General features: G+C 44.9%; 1 protein-coding gene across 2 annotated transcripts in view; it reads right to left on the reverse strand.

Moving 5' to 3' along the window:
- Positions 1–5051: 5051 nt before the first annotated feature.
- The window catches only part of VAD1 (GRAM domain family protein), a 116782-nt gene continuing 98369 nt past the window's right edge, over positions 5052–23464 (reverse strand). The window contains exons 11-17 of one of the 2 annotated variants that reach the window (XM_086507866.1): positions 7333–7419; positions 7183–7237; positions 7014–7080; positions 6784–6883; positions 6484–6545; positions 6159–6210; positions 5052–6028 (exon numbers count right to left, since the gene is read on the reverse strand). In XM_086507866.1, the coding sequence (XP_086363992.1) occupies positions 5496–6028; positions 6159–6210; positions 6484–6545; positions 6784–6883; positions 7014–7080; positions 7183–7237; positions 7333–7419 (956 nt within the window). In that variant the 3' untranslated portion in view covers positions 5052–5495. Of the gene's footprint in view, positions 6029–6158; positions 6211–6483; positions 6546–6783; positions 6908–7013; positions 7081–7182; positions 7238–7332; positions 7420–23464 lie in introns of both variants that reach the window. The other variant, XM_086507861.1, reaches the window with a different exon arrangement.

The following is a 23464-nucleotide window of genomic DNA, read 5'->3' on the forward strand; positions in this document are numbered from 1 at the left end:
GGTTGGTGGGGACAAAAGGATAAAAATAGAAAACCCGTTTTATAAAGGGAGAATTTGGCAGCTGTTTAGGGGGTTTTTTTAATCTTGCACTTGAAAGAGAAGTCCATTTTTTTTTGTACAAGGCTTTTGAAGCAAAATCGAGCTAGCCCATTCCTTGTGTTGTTTCCCCTTCCTCCATTTTTCTCTGCTGTTCTTTTGTGCTTGTGGTGACGTTTGAGTGTGCACGCGTCTCTAGGGCCATTGGTGTTGTGCAAGAGAGAGAGAGAGAGAGAGAGAGAGAGAGAGAGAGGTTGAAAAACCGAGGTCAAATTGCATCGGCATTTGTGTTAGATTGTGGTCTTGGCGTGTGTGTTCTAGGTTGCGCATGGATGAAAGTTTTCTAGCAGATAGTGTTGTTTTTTAAGGTGTTTATGAGAGGATAGGGGTGTTGCGGATACCTTGAGATATACAGGGGCATTTCTATGGGTTCTAGGCATGTTCCTCATTCCCCCTCTCCAATAGCTTATAGAAGCTTCCAACCATCTTTACAAGACAGTTTTTGCCTGCACAATTAAGAATCGATCGCTATAGCAGAGCATGTAGATGGGAGAGCAACATCAGATCTAGAGAGAAATAAAGTGAATTATAGAAGACCATACAGAGGAAACAAGGGGGTCAGTGTTGCAAGAAAACAACAGAAAGAAAAACATCAACGAAATTGTTACAAGAATGTTACCTTCTCCTCTTTCCTCAAAAATAAAGGGGATATTAAGAACATAAAGGCGTGATAGTCTAGTGCCATGCCATAACGACTCATCATAGTAAGAAGCCCAAAATAATATACTTGTGAATATAAAGGCATGACAGTTTAAGGCACACACCCGTAGCACATCAAGTGAAGATTTTAAAGATCAACCATGGGTACACATGACAGCCCATCAGAATTTTCTCATAAAACACAAGGCTGATGGGATGGGATCATGCTAGCTAGGGTGGATGAAAGAGAAGCATGGTGCACACAAGTGTGTGTGTGTGGCTAGATTATCACTCTAGCGAATTAGGTTCCAAGACGAAATAACTTGAACTTATAAACACGATGACGAAATAACTTGAACTTATAAACACGATCTTGAGTTGTTGCTAAGCCATCACAAGCTCATCATAAACAAGAGAGATGTAATGCAAAGTGAGATTGATTTAATCATTCATGAAATGAGCTTTAAGTAGCTTTATAGCCTTGCACCACTGCATGTGGGATAATTCCACATTTCCTCTTCTTGAATCATACTCTAGTACTCTAGGTCAAAGGTCACACCTTATAATCCTCCCCTTGAGGTTTGGACTAGGAAGAAACCGAAGAAATTGACATCTCTTGCACACTCTAATCCAGGAGCAAAAAGAACATGTCCAATCTAGGAGACTGTCCCCAAGCCAAGAGACAAGCTATCTTTAATCCAAGAGATACTCAACACCTCCCATACATATGTATAAAACTGAGACCAAGCTAGTCTAAGCTATCTTCAAAAAAATATAACTAAATGGGAAAGACAAAACAAAAGCTAGAGAAGGTCGTCGTAGACTAGAAGGCTAATGCCACCTTCTTCTTCCTCTTCATCTTTGTCTTCTTTTGCCAAACAATCTTTGTGCCTTGGATTTCTGTTGGTGCTGCCTCTATCCTTTTTGAAACACTTGGAAGGAAGGTGACCCTTCTTCCCGCAAATGCTACAAGTCTTTGATGCTAGACAATCCTTTGCTATGTGCCCTTCTTTGCCACACTTCGTCCCCCTAAAGTAGCATTCCTCTGTTGCTTCTTCTTCTCGGACATTAAAGAGTTGATTAACATCTTGGAAATCTAGTGTTTCATCCTTCTCCTCAATGATGGTCATTATCTGATCAAAGCTAGGTGGTAAAGTTGCTAGAAGAACTGCGATTTTGTCCTCTTCTGGTACCACACTGTTTACATAAGCTAGTTGTGTGGTCATGCTTTGAGACAATTGACCAAGTTTGAAATATCTTCGTTATATTCCATTTTTATTTTGTATAGATCCTTCTTTAAGCTCACTTTGCTCTTCTTTTTCCTAGCTCCAAAGTTTTTTTCTAGTGTTTCCCATACAACTAATGAGGTGTCACAATCATCAATAAAGTGTACATAATTGTCATGTAGTGCGATGATTATGATTCCTAATGCCTGCTCGTCCTTGGTTTGATTTTGTGCACTCATAGCTTGTTTCAGTATGTGTGCACCATCAGTAGACGTCGGATAAGTGACTGTTGTCTTGACTACTCTTCACAACTGCTTTTTCATTAAGTAGCCTTTCAACTTGGTTTGCCAAGTGTGAAAGCCCTCCCCGTTAATTTTCCTAAGCCCTTTCTCTTCCATTGCGCTAATAGAGGGATCTTAGCTTAGGGGACTCTCACAGCCAGCGCCTACCTCTTTACACAAGCACGAGTAAAAGGCCATCCCCATGAGTGTAGAAATGGCGCTTGGCTGCAAAAATTTTAGTTTCAATTGCAAGAGAGAGAAAAAGATTCGATGTTGGTGAAATACCTCTTAATAAATGTGAAGCTACTCTTCACAAAAACAAAGTTTATCTTCTTTGATGCTTGGGAAGCCCGCCTTGAAGTTACCATTAAGCAGCTTCGTTGAAGCTTTCAAGTCTAATGGTTTTTCTTTGAACTTGTAAGCCTTTTGAAATTTTTTTGAAGTGCAAAGCTTTTGCTTGAAGCTCAAGAATTTGAGTGCTCCTTTAGCTTTGGCTGCAGGCGGGAATCAACCCTTTGTAGGAATTGATACTACTAACAATGGGTACCCCTCTTAACAAAGACTCGACGCCAAAAAAGCTTGATGTGGGAACTGTCGGCAACAAGGTGAAAAAGGTGCAACTGACCGATTTAAGGCAGGTCGAACTTGAAAATTCGATGAAATTCACTTGACCACGATCTTTGGAGTTCACCTAGGCTACCTTTGTATGTGGACGCCTCTTTTGAGGGTTGACTCCCTTAAGAAAGGAATAGTCTCACCACGATTTTTTTTAAAAGAAGGTTGATGGTGTAAAGTAGCAAGAGGAGCATCAAATGAAGCAAAGAGGGAGCCACACACACACACACACAAGATTTACACAAGATCTTCAACAACGGTTCTGCAAAGATTCCAGAGATCAAAGATGTACTGAAGTTGCAATATTAACTAGGCAATTAAATGTTCATATGAAATCCGATTGGAGCAAATGGACATTCATCGAATGGCTCTTGGCGATGGCTTCACGCACACACAAATTGCACTTCAATGAGAGTTATGACGCGATGAAGTAGGATGAGGAGCATTAAATGAAGCACAATTAAAGGAAAATATGAACAGACAATCAATACAAAATGTAGGCTCCCTGTCACCTAATCATATATATAAGGGTAATGGAGCATGCTCTTGCCCAAATGGTGATTAGGGATGGGATTATTAAGCTAATGCAAATAGAGATTAGAGAGTGCTAATTAAAAATGCTAATCATTAACATACAAAAGCATAACAATAATTCTAACCAGCACACCGTATCTGTGAAACCACTTGATGGGAATGGCATCGTGCTAGCTAGGGTCGATAAAGAGAAACATGGTGCACACAAGTGAGTGTGGCGCTAGATTATCATGCAAATTAGGTTCCAAGATGAATTAACTTGGATTCATAAACATGATCTTGAGTTGTTGCTATGGCCATCATAAGCTCACCATAAACAAGAGAGATATTATACAAAATGAGTTTAATTTATTCATCATAAAATGAGCTTTTAAGTAGCTCTACAACCTTGCACCACTGCATCTAGGATAATTCCACTTTTCCTCTCCTTGAATCATACTAGGACAAAGCTCACACTTTACAAGGGCAAGCAATGAAGATGCATGCCCATTCACAGCAAGAAACCTACAGTAACAACATACCCTGGAGCCAATAAACCAATCAGCTAGAAGCAAAATGTTGTCTTTCAATGAACAATTTGCAACCTTTGTGGACATGGCACAGTTAGCCTCCTACAGCGTGGTCAAAACTGGCATACACCCATAAACACAAGTCACATGCAGCCATAAACACCACATCCACACAGATCCGCAAGGTGGCGAGCACTGCACGCACAGTCTAGAGTACACTGTGTGCTTGGAGAGGTGGAAAAATCTGCGAACAACCGTGCTATACGCATCCTGTAGCCAGGCAAGTAGATGGGACCCTTCAGCAACTTGAATATTATCAAAACAGATTACACATCTCTTTCGTTTCCCCTCTTAACGCCTGTTGTAGGAAGAAGCAAAAATACCACAACAATTAAATCTAGTAAAGAGACCTGCAGTTTAGGTTAAGTTTTTAATCTTGGAACAAAAGCTGGAGCATTGAATCTCTCTCTCTCTCTCTCTCTCTCTCTCTCTCTCTCTCTAGGGTCATGAGTTATGAGGATCAAAGATGTCTTGGGCTTTATCTACTTGAGTTACACAAGCATAGAGAAACTTTACTGAGGAGAGGTGAAGAGAGACATCCCCAGAGACAGATCACAGATTTCTTTACACTAGATACTATACACCCAGAAGAACAGACAGAGGAGCAACCAGCGACGATGGAGAGGTCTACCCGCACTACTGGCATTCTCATAGACCGAGCTTTGGAGCTAGGGAGATCTAGACGACCCCGAGGGAGGAGAGGAGCTACACAATTTCGAAGGAGGCTATGGAAAAAGATTCAAGCCATACTCTTTCGTCGTCCAGAGTGCAAATGAAGATGGATCTCTACTCCCCTCCCATATTGTCTTCACATTGTACTGCTTAGTTTAGGATCCCGCAGTATTTATATTTATATTTTGTTATCCTAGTTTAATTTATTTTGTTAATCTAACCTTGTATCAGATACACCGCATTGTAACTTTCTGGTCTCATAGGTCATTTTGGCCTTTTGAAGACGTTAATATAACATTTCATTTCATTTCTGTGTGTGTGTGTGTGTGAGAGAGAGAGAGAGAGAGACACAAACCCACAAAACCTTTGATGACTAGTGTCATAAGTTGGAGCTGTAAGAACATGTACTGCAATTCAGCTTACACCAAGATAACAAATTTTCGTGTACAAACAAAGATCTACATGCTCAGAAAACAAATATATGAATGGAATGTCCATCCATTGATTTTGACAAGTACAGAAATAAACAGGTCTCAACATGTGGTAAAACCCTCTCCTAACCCTTAGCTTTGTGTGCATTAAAAAGTTTCTTCGACACAATCCATGCATGTAGCAACCCGATACATTGCACTCTTTATGGGAGCAATCTCATTTGTGGCATTACTTGTGAAGGAGAACCATTTCAGTTTTTCATCCATGTCGCCAATTAGCTGGGCATAACTTTGTAGGTTCCCATAAACAGCTTTATTCCAAATAATGCTCGTGTCGTGAAAACTCTTTGTTGTTGGCTGCTTGAATAATTGTGAGCGCTCTGTTGTTGCAGCAACTGGTGTGATCACATGAACACCAAAAACTTGTCCGAGTCACCCTGTAGCCGGCGAAGGAATCTTCTCAGCCAAATTCAGATTGATTCTTAAGAGGTCCAGACTGTGTTGTAAGGCTTTCAGTCGTGCTTCAGCGATATTTATCTCCTCCCACATTAGCTGTGTGGACTGCTGTAACAATGCAACATCTTGCCTTCCACAGTGCCTACTAAGAGAATCATGACATTCCCCCCACCTTGGCTGATTCAAAGGTATGTATTGAATCTTTGTTGATCTTGATAGGGATATAATTAGTCCCATCTGGATTAGAAGGAATACAACCATCATACATATGATAATGAGCAGCTTGCCTTGGCCGACAGAGGTTAAATTGGCCAGTGAAAAATGTTGAGGCAAATGCTGAAACATAGTTGTTGACATGGAAGGCTGAACTTGAAGTGGTTGCTTGCTTTGGCTTGATCTAGTTGTTTGACTTGATAGACTTTTATTTATATTCTTCGAGATCTTAACATGGCCTTGAGTCTGTCCACGTTCAAGGTCAAGCTTCCTCTTAGGCTTTGACTTCACAGCTTCTGCATCAACACAAGATAGAACCGTTTCTCAGGTCACATCGTGATAAAACATGACTGATATTAGCAATTGCACAAGAAAACTCTTTGGTTGCATAGTGTGCAGCTATCCAACGGTAAGAAGAATTTTCACCTCTGGTCTGTTTGTTGTTTAGAAGACCCTTTTCTTGTAATAATCTGTGAGCCTGGACCAATAATGTGAGGCACCCTCAGAATAATGGCCCTCGAAAGTAGCATGCAACTTTTAAGTATAGAAAGCTATAAAATGAAAGATGCAGATGCCAACAAGAAACTAAGCACGTCCTTTCTGTATCACATTATCAAAAAGTCTTCTTAATGCAGAAAACGATGATGGTGTTATGTTTCCTCGTATTTTTTTGCTAATCAAAATTATTCAATGCATACAAATGATATAGGGAAACGGGAGATAAAAGACATTGAAAGGGCATTTAGTATACCTCAGCTAACCATGTTGCATAGACATCCTTGCACTCATCATGCGTGCCTTGCTCAATTTTTCCTGTTCCAGTAACAGTGGTAATGTAGGCATGAACTTGGTCTAGCGTGCTGTGATGTGGTGCTTGTGATGCTTGACTGAAAAACTAAGGGACCTTCAGAGAAAGAAAATGAACAACTTCAATTGCGCTGGCAAGGCCAATATTTTTGGCAGCCAGTGAACATCCACTTATGTAGGCATAATTGTTTGTGAACTAAATGACATTTTTAATTCCTAGAGAAATAACTATAATGACACAAACCTTTCCATACTGTTTTCTTAGAAAAGGAAACATCCACAAAAACATGGACTGCACAGTGAGGTGTGGCTTTGTCCATGACAGGAACAACATCCCATCGCCCCTGGCACCAAGATAAACAAAAATCCTGCTTGTCTTCAGAAGCACAGCTGATGGAAGAAAGTGCATCAAAGTTTCTTGATAAAAAGCTAGGAGGCGGAACACAAATACAGAACCCAAAGCAGAAGTCTTACCTCAACACGAAAGTAATCACCATATGGAATGTCATTCATCTGTTGTGAGGTCTCAACAATCAAATGGCTGCATGCAATTGCAGCCACAACATTAGAAAACACTGCCGCTTTTATGCCCAAAGAATCATTATATGGCCTACATGGAATGATGAATCAAACCAGCTCGCACTTATTCTGATAAACACGATATCGTTGCACCTCTTGACAATTACTGGCTTTGGGCCCTGAGTTGTAAACGACAAAACACTGCTGTTTAAGGCAACCTTTGAAGTGAATGGGCTTGTTCATAGATACCACAATCTCCAAAGCTCCAGCTTACCAAAGTACACCTTAACTGGGTGACGAAAGGAGACATCACGAACATGTCCAAAATGTTGGTCTTTGGCCCAGTTTGTGCATTGAAAACCTTCAAATCATTGACCGTATTATTAAACCATCAGCCAAAGGCTTGTTAGTGTGTAGTGTAAGAAACAAGAGGACCCATGTTTAATTGCAACTTTCTAGTTTCATGCAGGGCTTTCCTAAGCATACACTTGCAAAATTGTGCCAGTTATCAAATTCAGTGCACAGATCTTTTGTAAGATGGCTACTGAGCAAAATGTTCTCAGCAAACCTCTAACCCAGATCATTTTGAGCCTTAATTTGGGACAGTACTAATACCTTCAACAGATTAAATCCAAAAAACCAGCAACCAAAACAACAAATAAGTTTTGCCTCAGCAATAACTTCATGGCAGAGAGGAGAGCCACATAAGCAGCACCATACCTAGTTTTTTTAATCACTTGTACCCTCACATCTAGTCCCCCAGTTTAGTACCCTGTATGACACCTTACCCACTTATTTTGTTAGTATCTTATTTTGACTTTCAGATATTTATGTAATGGTTGGTTGTAACTTTTGGTCTCATAAGATAATAGATCTCTCTTTCGTGAGGGAGGGATTCAGGCCTTTGTCCAGGGTGATGGATTAAGCTGATCAGAGACGCCTTTGGGCTATTCTTGCTGGAGCTACACAGGCATAGATATGCATTGTTACGGAGTTCTACACGCTGTAGCAGACAGGACCCATTCAAACAGATTTCTTCCAGATTAGTAGCTACACAGGCATAGATATGCATTGTTACGAAGTTCTACACGCTCTAGCAGAGGACCCATTCAGAGGCAGGTGACAGATTCCAGATTAGTAGCTCTCAGCAAGACCCTAGGACCCGCCAATTTCAGCTCAAGGGACTCTCCTAGATAGTGCTACAAAGATTAGTAGATCTTGACACCATCCTACCTCTCGCAGATCACGTCATCGACATATTTACCATCACCGCATCTAGGTCATAATTGAGAGGCATAGAGCAGCTCCTATAGGGTTCTTTACGGAGGAGGCCATTGATGCCACAACGCAGTGGCCTATGAGACAGTTCATGTGATGGTACTTAAAGTGGCAGCCGTGAGGCTTTGGCAGATAGAGCAGCTGGCTCTACCGGTTTACTGGTTTGTTCACATTTTAGCTTTTGTATTTTTTATCCTAGACATTTGGTTCATATGACAATGATGTAACCTACTGGTCTCACAGGTCTCTTAGAGATTTTGCAGACAATGAATGAAAAATATTCTTTCTTGGTTCTAAACAAAAATTCTCTCAAGTTTCCTAACATATACAACCTTTTGTGATCCAATAGCCCGGGCCAAAGTGGCATGGTAGGTCATCACTCTTCCTTGTTCTCAGGGCGGATTGGGGATCATAGACCCAGCACAACAGAGCAGAGCCCTTCTTGGGAAGTTTATCGTCAGAGGATTTCTTCCAGGTGAGGAGCCATGGAAGGAGTTCTTGCTTCAGCGGCTTAGTGCTAGGGTGCCTCAGGCTGGAGGCCCCTGGCGACCCTCGACTCGATGGATTTTCATAGAGATGCGCAGAGTTGGCTTGAGCAAGTGACTAGAGGACCGCTTCGTTGTGAGTCTGCTCCGATCTTGAGAGCAACTGTGGAGAGGCTTGGAGCGGCGTCAGCCTACTTGCACGGAGGAGCACCTGAGACAGCCCCTTGTTTGGAACCCAATGGTTAGCACTCAGAGAGGCCACTTGGTTGGTAGTCGGCCTCATGTTTCCTGGGGTCCCATAGTAGAGGTCTAGCACACTCTTTAGGTGACTGGCTACAGTTTTCAGGCTTGTCAGAGGAGCTTTAGGGCACTCAGCTACAGGGCATGAGAGGGGTGCAAAGCATGTGTCAAGACATCTCAGAGGTAGTACCAGTTGAGTGGCTCACACCTCTCGAGTCAGCAGCGCCGAGATGGATGGGAGCCTTTACGCAACAGGAGGTTCTCATCTCAATTCAGGCTTGCTCAGAGACCATACCCTCCCTGTTTTTTGAGCTACAGGGTGAGGGACGCTTACACAGAGTTGCAGTAGAGGCCCGATAGGTGGCACAGTGTTGTTTTCAAAGGATCCGAGTGGTGGGCATTTGTGGGAGGACTTGTGTCATAGATCCCGACCTAGCTGCTCTTGAGACTAGCCATTGGAGACTGTGGGCTTGAGAGAGGTGTACATTGGCACGAGTACAGTAGGATCCTGGAGAGTGGCTTTGGAGGGACCCTTTCTCCTCAGAAGACCATCTAGGTGTCCCTTTCTTTCATTACACTGTTCGATTGGGACGTCACAGTCTGGCAACGCAGAGAGAGACTCGTCCTGCTGCAGCACCTCATTGGCAAGAGGAGGGTCTCACAGCTGAGTTCTTGGTAACTTTTTGGGAGAGGCTGTGGGACTCCACACAGCCGAGGCGAGTCACTTTGTTCCAGTGGCTGGTTGCACACTGAGCTACAGCAGCTGGGAGTTGGCTTGTACATAGTGGTCTCTCGGCCGCATGTGCAACTTGTGACAATCTTGTGGAGAGTCGGCGTCACTGTCTTTGGGACTGACTTTGGCACAACAGGTGTGGCTTCGTGTTCTTCGACTGATGCCAGCTCTTTCCACAGCTCGGCGGTACACATGGGGAGCAACTGCTTGGTCTACTCTCACGGGCCCGACACTTCAGTTTGAGCTTTCCTCCACCAGCAGGATGATAGTGATGCAGGAGGGTCGACCTACACTCCAGCCTGCTACTACAGAGCTTACTCCACAAGAGTGGTGCAGTGAGAGAGAGGAGTGTTGGGAGCTCATTAGCGACCTGACACTCTAGTTCATCTGGCGGGCCGCTTCCGCATCTACGAGGCTCGCCATGTACCACCAGCAGAGACTGTTCGGGATCTTTGGCTTAGAGCTGATCCATACTCTCAGAGACAGTTTGAGAGACTCCAGGGCAGCTCTGACCGCATGCGGGAGCGCAAAGAGGCTTTCCTTGGACTCTGGAGATCTGGGCCTTTCTTCACCATGGTCCAGGGTGTGCTCAGATGGCACTACCGTCCACCTGTGTGGCTTTTCCCTCCTCCCATATCTTGATTTAGCATCATTGTACATATGGTGTTTTTCCACTGGGAGAGTCTCCCCATCAGGATTGTTGTAGCCCTCTCTTGCAGAGGTGGTTGTAGACCTATGGGCAGTTTCATTAACTAATAGAAGGATCTTTTTCTCGGGAAAAAAAAAGAGGAATCTGATGCTTGGGCACCAAACTCCGGCACTATCCATGGACCCATACCGAGGGAGGCACATGACAAAGCATGGTATAGAAAGTGTTTCCAAGGCTCAGCCCCAAGAAACAATCCTCGTACTATGAGCTTGGCAAGCAATGCCTTGCTCTGCGTCCTTCCTCCTCTCTAGGCAATATAACTGTGTCCCAATGAACTCTGGGCCGAGCTTTGGTAGATCCATCTAAACCACTCCACAAAAAGTTGCGCACTAGGCGCCGCAAATGTGCCATGATTTCAGAGTGAAGAGTCATTCACAATGTGGTGAGCCAAGACGTCGCAAGAAGTACTCGATTCACCACCATGCCTCTGCCAACTAAACACACATGCAAGGAAAGCCAATGTACATCCAACTCTACAGGCTGCCAATGTACATCCAACTGCTGATCAAGAGGTATCTCACATTGAAACTCCAATCTAATGTGATGGCCATGACGGCCAGTCCATGCAATGCCAAACACTAAAGTCCCTTGCTGCACAACAACCAAGTTTCCAGAGTTATCGTTGAGAAACACACGACCCTCCTATGAGAAGATAAAACAGTTTGTTCCCCAATATAGCCATGCCAGTTAGCAAAAATATCCTCATCAATTTCTCACATACATGAAGCAACCCCTCTGAGGATCCCACAAGTAGCACCAATGACCCATGCGCCAACCAAGGAAAGATCTGACCAACAGAATAAGGAAGCTGCTAAACATCACCCCGTATAGCTCAATCAATGCCTGTCCTCTCTTCGAGCTAATGCCCCTCTCAGTTTGTCACATACGTATTCCAAACAAGTGGCTACCGCACTAATTCCTCCCCATAAGAAGGTGGGTGTTGAATCAAAACTAAGTGCAAATCCTTTCAAATCCTCAACAAGCAGCACATAAAGGGTGACAAATGAGACATATCCAAAGAAGCATCTGTAAACGGGAATCTGATGCTTGGGCACCAGACTCCGGCACTATCCATGGACCCATACCAGGGAGGCACATGACAAAGGATGGTATAGAAAGTGTTTCCAAGGCTCAGCCCCAAGAAACAATCCTCGTGCTATGAGCTTGGCAAGCAATGCCTTGCTCTGCATCCTTCCTCCTCTCTAGGCAATATAACTGTGTCCCAATGAACTCTGGGCCGAGTGTTAGTAGATCCATCTAAACCACTCCACAAAAAGTTGCGCACTAGGCACCGCAAACGTGCCATGATTTCAAAGTGAAGAGTCATTCACGATGTGGTGAACCAAGACGTCGCAAGAAGTACTTGATTCGCCACCAAGCCTCTACCAACTAACGATAATACAAGGAAGGCCAATGGAAAAGTTTCCTCTTGATAGACTATAAAAATGGCTCAAATTTCTGCTCAACAAACACATCAATGCCAACACAAAAACCCAAATATCTGCAAGCCTGTCCTCTGGGTAGCCATATGAAATTGTCTTGCACACCCCACTGACAGCTCTAATCAACTCTTACAAGAAAACCAACAGACTTGTGCCACTTTATGAGTGCACCATTGGCCAAGCAACAGGTAGGGAGGGCATCCCATGGACTGTCCAAAGTCTGTGTGTCATACCGCACAAAGAACACAGTGTCATCTACATACTCCTGATCCAACAAGTCTGGCAAGTGTAGCAGATTTGGACAACACTCCAAGTCGAGAATCTACCACGATACCACAAAATAATCACTTCAAACAGTTCACAATTCACAATTGATTTGACACTGGCCCACCGGAAGAGTTCCGTCCATATGAAATTGTCTTGCACACCCCACTGACAGCTCTGATCAACTCTTACAAGAAAACCAACAGACTTGTGCCACTTTATGAGTGCACCATTGGCCAAGCAAAAGATAGGGAAGGAGTGTGTGTCATAGCGCACATAGAACACAGTGTCATCTACATACTCCTGATCCAACAAGTCTGGCAAGTGTAACAGACTTGGATACTCCAAGTCAAGAATCTACCATGATACCACAAAATAATCACTTCAAACAATTCACAATTCACGTTTGATTCGACATTGGCCTGGCGGAGTTCCGTGCCTAGAAATATTGGCCCCAGAGACTGGCACCCCTTTCAAGTATTTCTTTTTGTATTAATCTGTGTTCAACGTACAGGAGTGCGGGCAGGCGCTCACACTCACACTCTACGTCCAGATGCTTTCAGTTATGAGTGGCCTACCCACATATTTAAAGAGATTACAAGGGATGCTAAAATCAGAGCCCAAAAGCTGAAAATCAAAAGCCCAAATAAAGCAAAAGGCTCTTTCTCTCTCTTGCTTGTAAAATAAAGCAAGTTCCAAAAGCTGTCCATAAATAGCTTTTAATATAAAGCAGAAGAACTCTCTTTCTCCCAATATGCGTAGCCAAAAAGTAAAACTGTCGCAGATCCAGCCTTCGCAATTTCCACCGCAAAACGCGGGCGCCCGTACAACTGCCACGTGTCATGCCGTACACAGCCAGCCATGTCAGCAATTCCAACATCTCTGCATTTTCCCGGCTTTGTGCAAGGTGTGTGTGTGTACACCTGGGCAGCCATGTCATCATATTTTGTGACATAGCCCCCTCTTGAAAGCATTGTAATCGCCCTCGATTACGCTTGCAAAACAGACAGAAGCCATAAACTGCCTTAGCAGACACTGACGGTTAGTATCGACACACTAGGAACACACATCCAACACATGTACCAATCGACAGTCACATCACATGACATCACTTTGACATCACAGGACATCACATAACAAATCACATTCAACATTCATTCGGATCTTAGACCATGATTTATCGGCAATGCAGTTAGCAATCGGATCTAGATCCACTCAAGACCTCATAGATGCCCGATTGACTAACCCCTATTGCAACCATGTCTATTCGAGATCATTCAGACCAAAATGTTGCAGTCATTTCGTCTATCAGTTCCTGCACTTAAAAACAAGTCAAGAACGAATTAGTTTCATATTTTTTCGGAATTCCAATTCATAAAGTCATACAGCAGAATACTGTCAGCTCTCAGTATCCCTCAAGCTCAAAGAGACATCAGTGACTCTAGTATTCAAAAATCAAGGCATCTGTTGACAAAGGAGCGGAGTAACTCCCCCTTGTGCAGCCACTGTACCAGATCTCCGGCCAAGCTGAATTCGGGGTTTCATTTGGAGTAGACTATGCTAAACCAAAAGCTTCAAGGTAAAGGTTCACAATTTGAGGAGTATCTGCTAGGTCCTCCTCCATCCACTTTCCATCCAATGCAGGATAGTTCTTGAATTTAACCAAGAACCGCCTTCTTACTTTACCCTTATTCTTTGTGTCCTTATGTGCCAAAATCTGTTCAGGAACAAGGATCTCCTTGTTTTCTTCCACTTCGGGTTGCTCATCAGGCTCCCGATCTTCGGGCTCATCACCTCTAAAAGGTTTCAAGAGACTCACATGAAATGCATTGTGAATCCTCCAAGTGTCAGGCAGTTCGGAAGGAGACATCATTGATCTTTTCGAGATCTGAAAAGGCCCGTAGTATCGCATACTAAGCTTTGGAAAAAGCCTCTCCTTTCTTTTCTTCTTTCTCAGGCGTGCCTTCTCAAAAAGTAAGAGGACCCAATCATCCTCCAATTTCAAATCGCGATGATGGCGATCTGCTACCTTTTTTAGTCTTTCTTGAGATTTTTGCAAAGCCTCGCGAACCTTGGCAAAACCGTGTCTAAGTCGCGCGTGTACTCATCAGCTTCAAATATCTTATCTTTCGTGCTTAGGAAGGGTGGAACCTTCACTGCACCACATTTGTCCAAGTTGAGGCTATGTTTTCAAAGGCTAGATGCAGAAGGAGGTCAATTGAATCCAAAGAAGTGCAAGCTGGCACAACCAAGGGCTCAGATGTTGGTCATGTGGTATCACAGAACGGAATAGAAGCAGATCCAGAGAAGGTAAAGGCATTGGTTCTTATGGAGCCTCCCACCAGTGCGACAGGATTGGCATCGTTCGTGCATAAGTTAAAGTATTTATCCCGCTTCTTTTGGATGTTGTCTCAATATGTATACCCTCTTCAGAAAAGGGCTCAACATGTGCATGGATTTCAATGGGATGAGCAAGCTCAAGAGGCATTTGACAAAGTGAAAGGTATTCTATGTCAGCTACCTACACTGTGCCCTCCTAACCAAGAGGATGATTTCTATATTGCTACGACGGTGGGTACGGTAGCTATTGGAGCAGTATTGCTACAAAAAGTGGGGAGAAGTTATAAGCCTATTTACTTCGAAAGTAGGGTCATTAGTCCAGGGAAAGCTACTTATACAGAGGCGGAACAGTGGGTGATGGCTTTGGTCTTTGCCTGCAGAAAGTTCGAAGTGTATTTGATTGTTCGAAAGTTTTATGTGTTGACTGCTAACAATCTTTTGCCTGAAGTGGTGCTACACTTGAAGCCACGGTAACGAATCATGAAGTGGGTGATAGAGCTTCAAGAGTTTGAGTTTGAGTTCAAAGTGGATCACACGAGTCGGTCTCATTTGGCAGATATCGTAGTCAACAAGGAGGTCTAATTACCAATTATCCAAGAGCGGTGCAAGAGGAGGACAAGGAGGAACCTAACTTGGAAGGTGCCTTCACTATGTGGTTTGATGGTGCTTACAGAAGGGTAACAAAAAAAGCAGGTGGAGGTGTGGTCATTCAAGATCCGCACGGCACAGTTATTTTTTCCAAAGCTTACGACTTGGAGGAGGTGCATACCAACAATGAGACGGAGTATCTTACTCTACATCTGGGCCTAAAGCAGTGTATTGAGTTTGGCATATCAAAGTTAGTAGTAAAAGGTGATGCTCTACTCGTGATCAAACAACTTTTGGGTCAATGGCGGGTAAAGAGCGATTCTCTCAAGAATTGGTTTTTCTCCATAAAGACGCTGTTGAAGTTTTTTGAAGCGGTGCAGTTTAAGCATGTGAGAAGAGAACAAAACAAGGAAGCAGATCGGTTGGCTAGCAGTCGTGTTCAGACTCATGTGTCGAGTTTGTATGTGGCACCGACTACTTATGCAAGTGCAAACCATGCATCATAAGATACTCTCCAATCAGAGTGAACTTTCAAGCTCTTTGAACAACTCTCCTCTTTTGTAGCTTGGAAAGCCCTTCAGAACATTTCCATACCATCCACAGTGCAATGGTTTGGTGGAAAGTAGCAATGGACAAATAATTAAGATGCTTACAAAGTACATCTACCAGCAGGTTGAAGAGTGGGAATCTAACCTTGACAAATGTTTGTGGGCTTACAGGACTTCATATAAGGTGGCTACCAACTTTACTCCTTATGAGTTGGTATATGGCAAGGAAGCAGTATTACCTGTGCATGTGCAGTTAGGGGCTCTCAAAGGTTTGTGGCGAATCGATAAAACTCATCAAGATGTTTTGCAGTAACGGATTACAAGCCTTGAAAATTTGAAGATGGATCATGAGGCAGCGGCAAATTTTTATGTGAAGCAGCGAGAGAAAAGAGTAGCAAAATAACCAACATTTGCCAGAAAAGTTGATTGAGAAGGGCGATCTAGTGATGAAGTAGGAGAGCTAGCTCTCTTGACTTCACCTTTCAGAAGAAGTTCAAAAAGAAGTGGACAGGACATTACAAGGTCCATCAAGCTTTTCCCAATGGTACTTATGCTTTAATAAGGATGGATGGTCGTTTTCTCAAACACAAGGTTAATGGTCTGCGTTTCAAGCTCTATTATGAAAGAGAGTTGGTGCCAGCAGTGCATCAAGTTCTAATGGAGGGGGTTGGGCAACCAACCTAGGCAATGTTCTCATATGTCAAGAATAAAATTGTGTACATACGGTCAAGTTTTTTCGAGTTTTCTCATACTGTGCTCAGTGTTTGCAGTTTATAGGGTGATCAAGCTCTTATGTGGTTGAGCATAAATGATGGTTCAGCCAAAGTGTGTCGACTCTAGAAGGAGGCATGGACAGATATGTGCAAGCTAGTAGAAGCTTGGCAAAAGGCTGGAGCTGGAGCAGCTAGAAAGATCATGGGCTAACAAGCAGCAGCGGGAATGTATGCCTGATGTGGTATATAGGCCAAGGAAGGCTCCATGAGGGGCTAATTGGGAAGCAAATGAAGGAGATGCTAAGTGCAGATTTTTGATCCAGGAATGAAGAGCTTGAAGTGTTGAAGGAGCAGGTCCAAACGGCTCATCAAACTGAGCTACGGAGCCCAAGTTATCGAAGGTTGAAGGTTCAGTGTGTTGCAGATTTTTGCCGAACAGGGCAGCTATGGACAGGTGGCCCAGGTAGGTGTCAGAGGATACATGTGTAGTGCTCGAGCTATGGAGCATACCTGTCTTCTCGGATTGCAAATCGGAGCTAGGTTAGCAAGATATGGTCAGTTGAATTTTCCATCTGGTGTTTTCATAAGCTCGCCAGGTGTTTGGTGCATAGTATGCAGCGTATGATGCTAACAGGAAGTGATTGCATATCAAACAGAGTCCGGAGTGAGGAGATACTAAAGTCGGAAGTTGAGGTGCACTTATATGGAGTTGGTTGCAGATGATTTGATCAGTTGTTTGCGTCCTCAATTCGAGGGCTTAGAGAACTGAAAAAACGATGAGGTTAGATGGGTTTGAAGTCGACAACATGGAGTTATGCCAGGGCTTTGCAATTTGACAACCCGGCACTGGAGCCATCAATGGCAGGCATTTCAAGTTGGAGGAAACAAGGTTTTGGTTAAAAGTGGTCTTTGTTTTTGTTCAAAAGCCTTAAGAGACTGGAGCTTCACGGTGCTGCCACATGGCACTGCAAATCCCACATGTGGGAGCCGACTGCCCAAGGTTGGAGTATATAGCGTGGCCCGTGGCCATTCAAGAGCATCAAGAGAGGGAGGAGCTCTCGTGTGGCGTGAGCTATGGAGTTTATGCTTGGCGGTGCTGTTGGCGTTGTGCCTGGCGGCAAGGGGAGGAGGCTGGGCGGTTTTGGCCAGTGGTAGTGGCGACTGCGCAGTGCGCGCGCCCACCTGTGGTGGTCCGATGCCTTGCGACAGTGATGACGTGGCAATGCCGCCAGGGGCACATGCCCACAACCTTTAAGTCCCCAATTTTTAGCAGAGGAACCCCCCCCCCCCCAATAGCGACATTGCTATTGCTTGGAAGGGGAGGGTTTGCCCGTGGCAGGGGATGTGTCCCGCCAAAGATAGAGAAAGAGAGAGGCCCAGGACCATGTCAAGAGGGGAGTCACACAGCCGTTGGACAACTGTAGGAGAGGAGAAATTTGAGAAATTTAAGGGGCTTAGCCCACCACAATGAGCAGTGAAAAGAAGAAAGAGAGAGCATATCCAAGGGGTATCCAAGTGCAAGGTTGGCAAATTGAGCGGACAAAGCAAAGGTACACCATGCAGATACCAAACACCGAGAAAGTACCAAGTGGTAGTCATGCAATGGAAATCTCTAAAGGAAGCTCCAGTTAGTTGTACGAGCTAGATAGCTCTTGTTTTTTTCAATTTTAGCCTTAGCCAAGCCTTATAAAAGGGCACAGGAGGGATTTTTCAAGGGCTTTTTTGCCAGAGAGAGGGATTGGAGGTTTTCAAGCCTGTGTATTGTAAGCTTGCCATTGGAGCTGCATACTTTACTGTACTACCCCCCTATGCAATAATACCAAATATTTGCCCCTACTTCTTGTGTTGCTTCTCCCCATCCCCCTCCTTTTCTCTTGCTATTTGTGTACTCGCCGGTGTTTGCAGAGGGTTTGCCTGCAGCTTGAAGGGTGTCATTAAGAGGGTAGAATTGGAGTGTCTTGTGAGCCGGAAAGGGTGAGTTGAGCAGTGTGGGTGTGTTTGTGTTGAAGGGTGTTTTTTTGCAAGGCGCGAGTCGGTTGTTAATTATGCTAAAGTGGAATTGTTAGTGCAAATTAGCCAATTTGAAGGTGTTATTAGAGAGGCTACGGGTGCTGTGGAATCCCTGGGCTATAGAGGCAAACGTTTTGTGTGCTGGGTGTGTTCCCTATTCCCCCTCTCCAACGTGTCAAATTGAATTTATTTTTTTTTCGAGAAAAAGATCCTTCTATTAGTTACTGAAACTGCCCATAGGGCTACAACCACCTCTTCAAGAGAGGGCTACAAAAACCATGGTGGGACACTCTCCCAATGAAAAAACCAACATATGTACAATGGGGCTAAATCAAGAAATGGGGGGAGGGAAAAGCCACACAGGTGGTCGGTAGTGCCATCGGAGTACACCCTGGACCATGGTGTAGAAAGGCCCAGGACGCCAGAGTTGAAGGAAAGCCTCTCTGCGCTTCCGTATGCGGTCGGAGCTGCCTTGTAGTCCCTCGAGCTGTCCTCTGAGAGTGTGGATCATCTCTAGCCAAAAATCGTGAACAATCTCTGCTGGTGGCACAGGGCGAGCCTCAGAGATGCGGAAGCAACGGGCCCGCCAGATGAACCAGAGTGTCAGGCCACTGATGAGCTCCCAACACTCGTCTCTCTCACTGCACTACTCCTGTGGAGTAAGCTCTGTAGCAGGCTGGAGTGTAGGTCGCCCCTCCTGCATCACTATCATCCTGCTGGTGGAAGATAGCTCAAACTGAAGTTCCGGGCCCGTGAGGGTGGACCAAGCCGCTCCTCCCCAAGTGTACAGTCGAGCCGTGGAGAGAGCAAGCATCAGCCGAACTTCGAAGAACTCGAAGCCACACCTGCTGGGCCGAAGGACAGTCCCAAAGACAGTGACGCTGACTCTCCACAAGATGGTCACAAGCTGCACATGTGGTCGAGAGATCACTATGCACTAGCCAGCTCCCAACTGCTGTAGCTCTGTATGCGACCAGCCACTGGAACAAGGTGACGCGCCTCGACTGTTTGGAGTCCCACAACCTCTCCCAGAAGGCTACCAAGAACTTAGTTGTGAGACCCTCCTCCTGCCAATGGGGTGCTGCAGCGGGGCAGGCCTCTCTCTGTGTTGCTAGTATATGACGTCCCAGTCAAACAGTGTATTGAAAGAACGGGACACCTGGGTAGCCTGTAGAAGAGAAGAGGTCCCTCCAGAGCCACTCACCAGGATCCCATTATACTCGTGCCAGTGGACAGCACTCCCAAGCCCACAGCCTCCAGTGTCCAATCTCAAGAGCTACTGGGTCAGGATCGATGACACAAATCCTCCCATAGATGCCCACTACTCTAATCCTCTAAAAACAGCACTCTGCCACCTGCAAGGCCTCTACTGCAACTCGCTGTAAGCGTGTCCCCCACCCTGAAGCTCGAAGAAAAGGGATGGAACAGTCTCTGAGCAAGCCCTGACTGAGATGAGAACCTCCAGTCGTGTGAAGGCTCCCATCCACCTGGGTGCTACTGGCTCGAGAGGCGTGAGCCACTCAGCTGGAACTGCCTCTGAGATGTCCTGGCACATGCTCTGCACCCACCCCTCTCATGCCCTGTAGCTGGAAACCTTGCACCTCCTCTGACAAGCCTGTAAACTCTAACCAGTCACCTAAAGAGCGTGCTGGACCCGCTGCCATGGGACCCCAGGAAACATGAGGCCGACTACCAACCAAGTGGCCTCTCTGAGAGCTAACCATGGGGTTCCAGACAAGGGGCTGCCGTAGGCGCTCCTCCATGCAAGTAGGTTGTCTCTGCTCCAGGCCTCGCCGTAAGAGCTCCCAAGATCGAAGCAAACTCACAGCGAAGCGATCCTCCAGTCTCCTCCTCAAACCAACTCTGTGCATCTCTGTGAAGATCCATCTGGTTGAAGGTCGCCAAGGGCCTCCAGCCTGAGGCACACTAGCACGAAGCCGCTGTAGCAAGAACTCCTTCCAGGGCTCCTCACCAGGAAGAAGTCCTCTGACAATGAACTTCCCAAGAAGGGCTCTGCTCTGTTGTGCTGGATCAATGATCCGAAGCCCTCCCTATGAACAAGGAAGAGTGATGACCTGCCAATCCACTTTGGCTCGGGCTATTTGAGTGTCACGTCCGGACCAAAGGAAGTTCCTGATCAGCCTCTCTACCGGGCTGATACAAGAACTCGAGAAGATCCAGCAAGAAGTGATGTACCACATAGTCGCCAACAACACCTGGTTGACCACTACTACTCTGCCAGCCAAAGAAAGTCGTGCTGAGCTCCAATGTAACAACTTCCTCCTGATAGACAGGAGGAGGGGAGCAATGCTGCTCGGGAGACAAGTCCAAACCAACCAACAGCCCAAGTACCAAACTACAGTTGCAGTCCCTGGGGGAATCTACCTAAAACCCTCTCTTGGCATCCAATCAGGCACAGGAACACTACCAACCGAGAAAGCCACTATCTTTTCCAGTTGATCAGTACGCCCGATGCACAACAGAAGGTCTCCAGAGCCTACTCACACCTGTGAAGGTTGGCCTCCTGGCCATCTAAGTACAAGACTAAGTCGTCGGCAAACTCAGCGTCCAATAGCTCATCTCCCCAAATAGGGAGTGCTAAGCCCCGTAGACCAACCTGCTACGACACCAAAAACCTGCTCATCGCCTCCGCATAGAACATAAAGAGGAAGGGGGCAAGAGGACAACCCTGTCTGACCGAACGAATCAATCACCTCTGTCTCCTGCCAAAAGTACCTGACTGTGAGCCTGTCTGTACAAAGATGACACCCCTCTGATCCAAGCATCTGAGAAGCCCATCCTGCGTAGAGTGCCCTCTAGAAAGTCCCAGTCAACTCTGTCGTATGCCTTCTCAAAATCGAGAAGAAGAATCACTAGGTCCTCACCACGAAGCTGTTGAAGATGATGAAACAGGAAACAGAAGGAAGACAGCAACTCAGAGTAGGAAGAAGATGGAGAAGAAGAAGACACAGAGCTTGTGTACGAGATCTCTGTAGTCTCTCTCTCTCTGTATTGGAATAATAATTGTGTGTACAAACTCAGAGCTACAAAGCTTATATGAAACCCTAAGAGATAAGGTGTCCTTTCACACCAGATGTCCAGGGGGAAAAACCCAGTGGGAGAAAAGTGCCCCTGGTGAAGCGCGTATACACACTAACACTACTACATGTCTACAAATCCCCCCTGTAGTGATAGTGTGAATCCGTACAAGGTAGCAGATCATCATGTGTATGAGAGTAAGCCCAAAGCTTTTCGGAAAGCTTCAAACTTTTCTCGTGATAACGCCTTCGTAAATAGATCTGCAATGTTATCCTGTGTAGGACAGTAAGTTAGTGTGATCTCCCCTGCATGTAGCCTTTCCCTGACATAGTGGTAGTGAACCTCTATGTGCTTTGTTCTTGCATGATGATGAAACAGGAAACAGAAGGAAGACAGCAACTCAGAGTAGGAAGAAGATGGAGAAGAAGAAGACACAGAGCTTGTGTACGAGATCTCTGTAGTCTCTCTCTCTCTGTATTGGAATAATAATTGTGTGTACAAACTCAGAGCTACAAAGCTTATATGAAACCCTAAGAGATAAGGTGTCCTTTCACACCAGATGTCCAGGGGGAAAAACCCAGTGGGAGAAAAGTGCCCCTGGTGAAGCGCGTATACACACTAACACTACTACATGTCTACAAATCCCCCCTGTAGTGATAGTGTGAATCCGTACAAGGTAGCAGATCATCATGTGTATGAGAGTAAGCCCAAAGCTTTTCGGAAAGCTTCAAACTTTTCTCGTGATAACGCCTTCGTAAATAGATCTGCAATGTTATCCTGTGTAGGACAGTAAGTTAGTGTGATCTCCCCTGCATGTAGCCTTTCCCTGACATAGTGGTAGTGAACCTCTATGTGCTTTGTTCTTGCATGAAATACTGGATTCCTTGCAACTGCCATAGCACTCTGACTGTCAGTGAAAATGGTAGTGGGTGCCTGTTGACACTCACAAAGATCTGCCAATAACCTGCGTATCCATACACAATCAACTGTTGCCGTGAAAGCTGCCCTGTACTCAGCTTCACAAGTTGATGTAGCCACTGTGGGTTGCTTCTTGCTTAGCCAAGATATACATGCATTTCCCAAGAAAAAACAATTGCCACTTGTGGAATGTCGTGTGTCAAAATCACCAGCCCAATCTGAATCGCTGTAACCAAGAAGCTGCATAGAACTGTGCTTTCCATACATATCCCCCCTTGGAAAGAACATGGCAAGATTAGGGGTACCTGAAAGGTAACGAAGTATGCGCTTCACAGCCTGCCAATGATGCATACCTGGGCTGTGCATAAATCTGCTTGCTTGTGAAACCCCAAATTGAATGTCTGGACGAGTGTTGCCTGCCAAATATATCAAGCAACCAACCGCTGCTGCATAAGTATGTACATCAAAAGTTTCTCCAGCATCATGCATGCTCAACTTTGATCCAGTTTCTACGGGTGTAGAGATTGGCTTACAATTTTGCATACCAAACTTGTCCAAAATTTTATGCAAATATTTTTCCTGCAACATGTATATGCCATCCTCTGATTGCACAAACTGAATACCCAAGTAATAATGTAGCAAACCAAGATCAGACATCTCAAAGGTTTTTCTCAAAGCATCTTTAAACGCTTCAATTTCATCTGCAGTATTGCCTGTAAGAAGCATATCATCCACATAAAGTGTTAGCATAATGAGAACTCCATCTCTCTTTTTGACATACAAAGTACTTTCTGTTGGACTATTCTGAAATCCCTGGCCAATCAAATAAGTATGTATCTTCTCATACCATGCTCTTGGAGCCTGTTTGAGACCATACAAAGCTTTACGCAATCTACATACCTTTTGCTCTTGACCTTTTACAACAAAACCACTTGGTTGACTTACATAAACTTCTTCCTGCAAATCACCATTCAAAAAAGCAGTTTTGATATCCAACTGATGCACTTTCCAACCATGATGAGCAGCAATTGCAACTAGTGATCTAACTGTGGACGCACGAGAAGTAGGAGCAAAGGTTTCATCATAATCTATGCCTTTC

The sequence above is a fragment of the Adiantum capillus-veneris genome, chromosome 3, assembly GCF_014529385.1.
Source record: "Adiantum capillus-veneris isolate H3 chromosome 3, ASM1452938v2, whole genome shotgun sequence".
NCBI classification, from domain to species: domain Eukaryota; kingdom Viridiplantae; phylum Streptophyta; class Polypodiopsida; order Polypodiales; family Pteridaceae; genus Adiantum; species Adiantum capillus-veneris.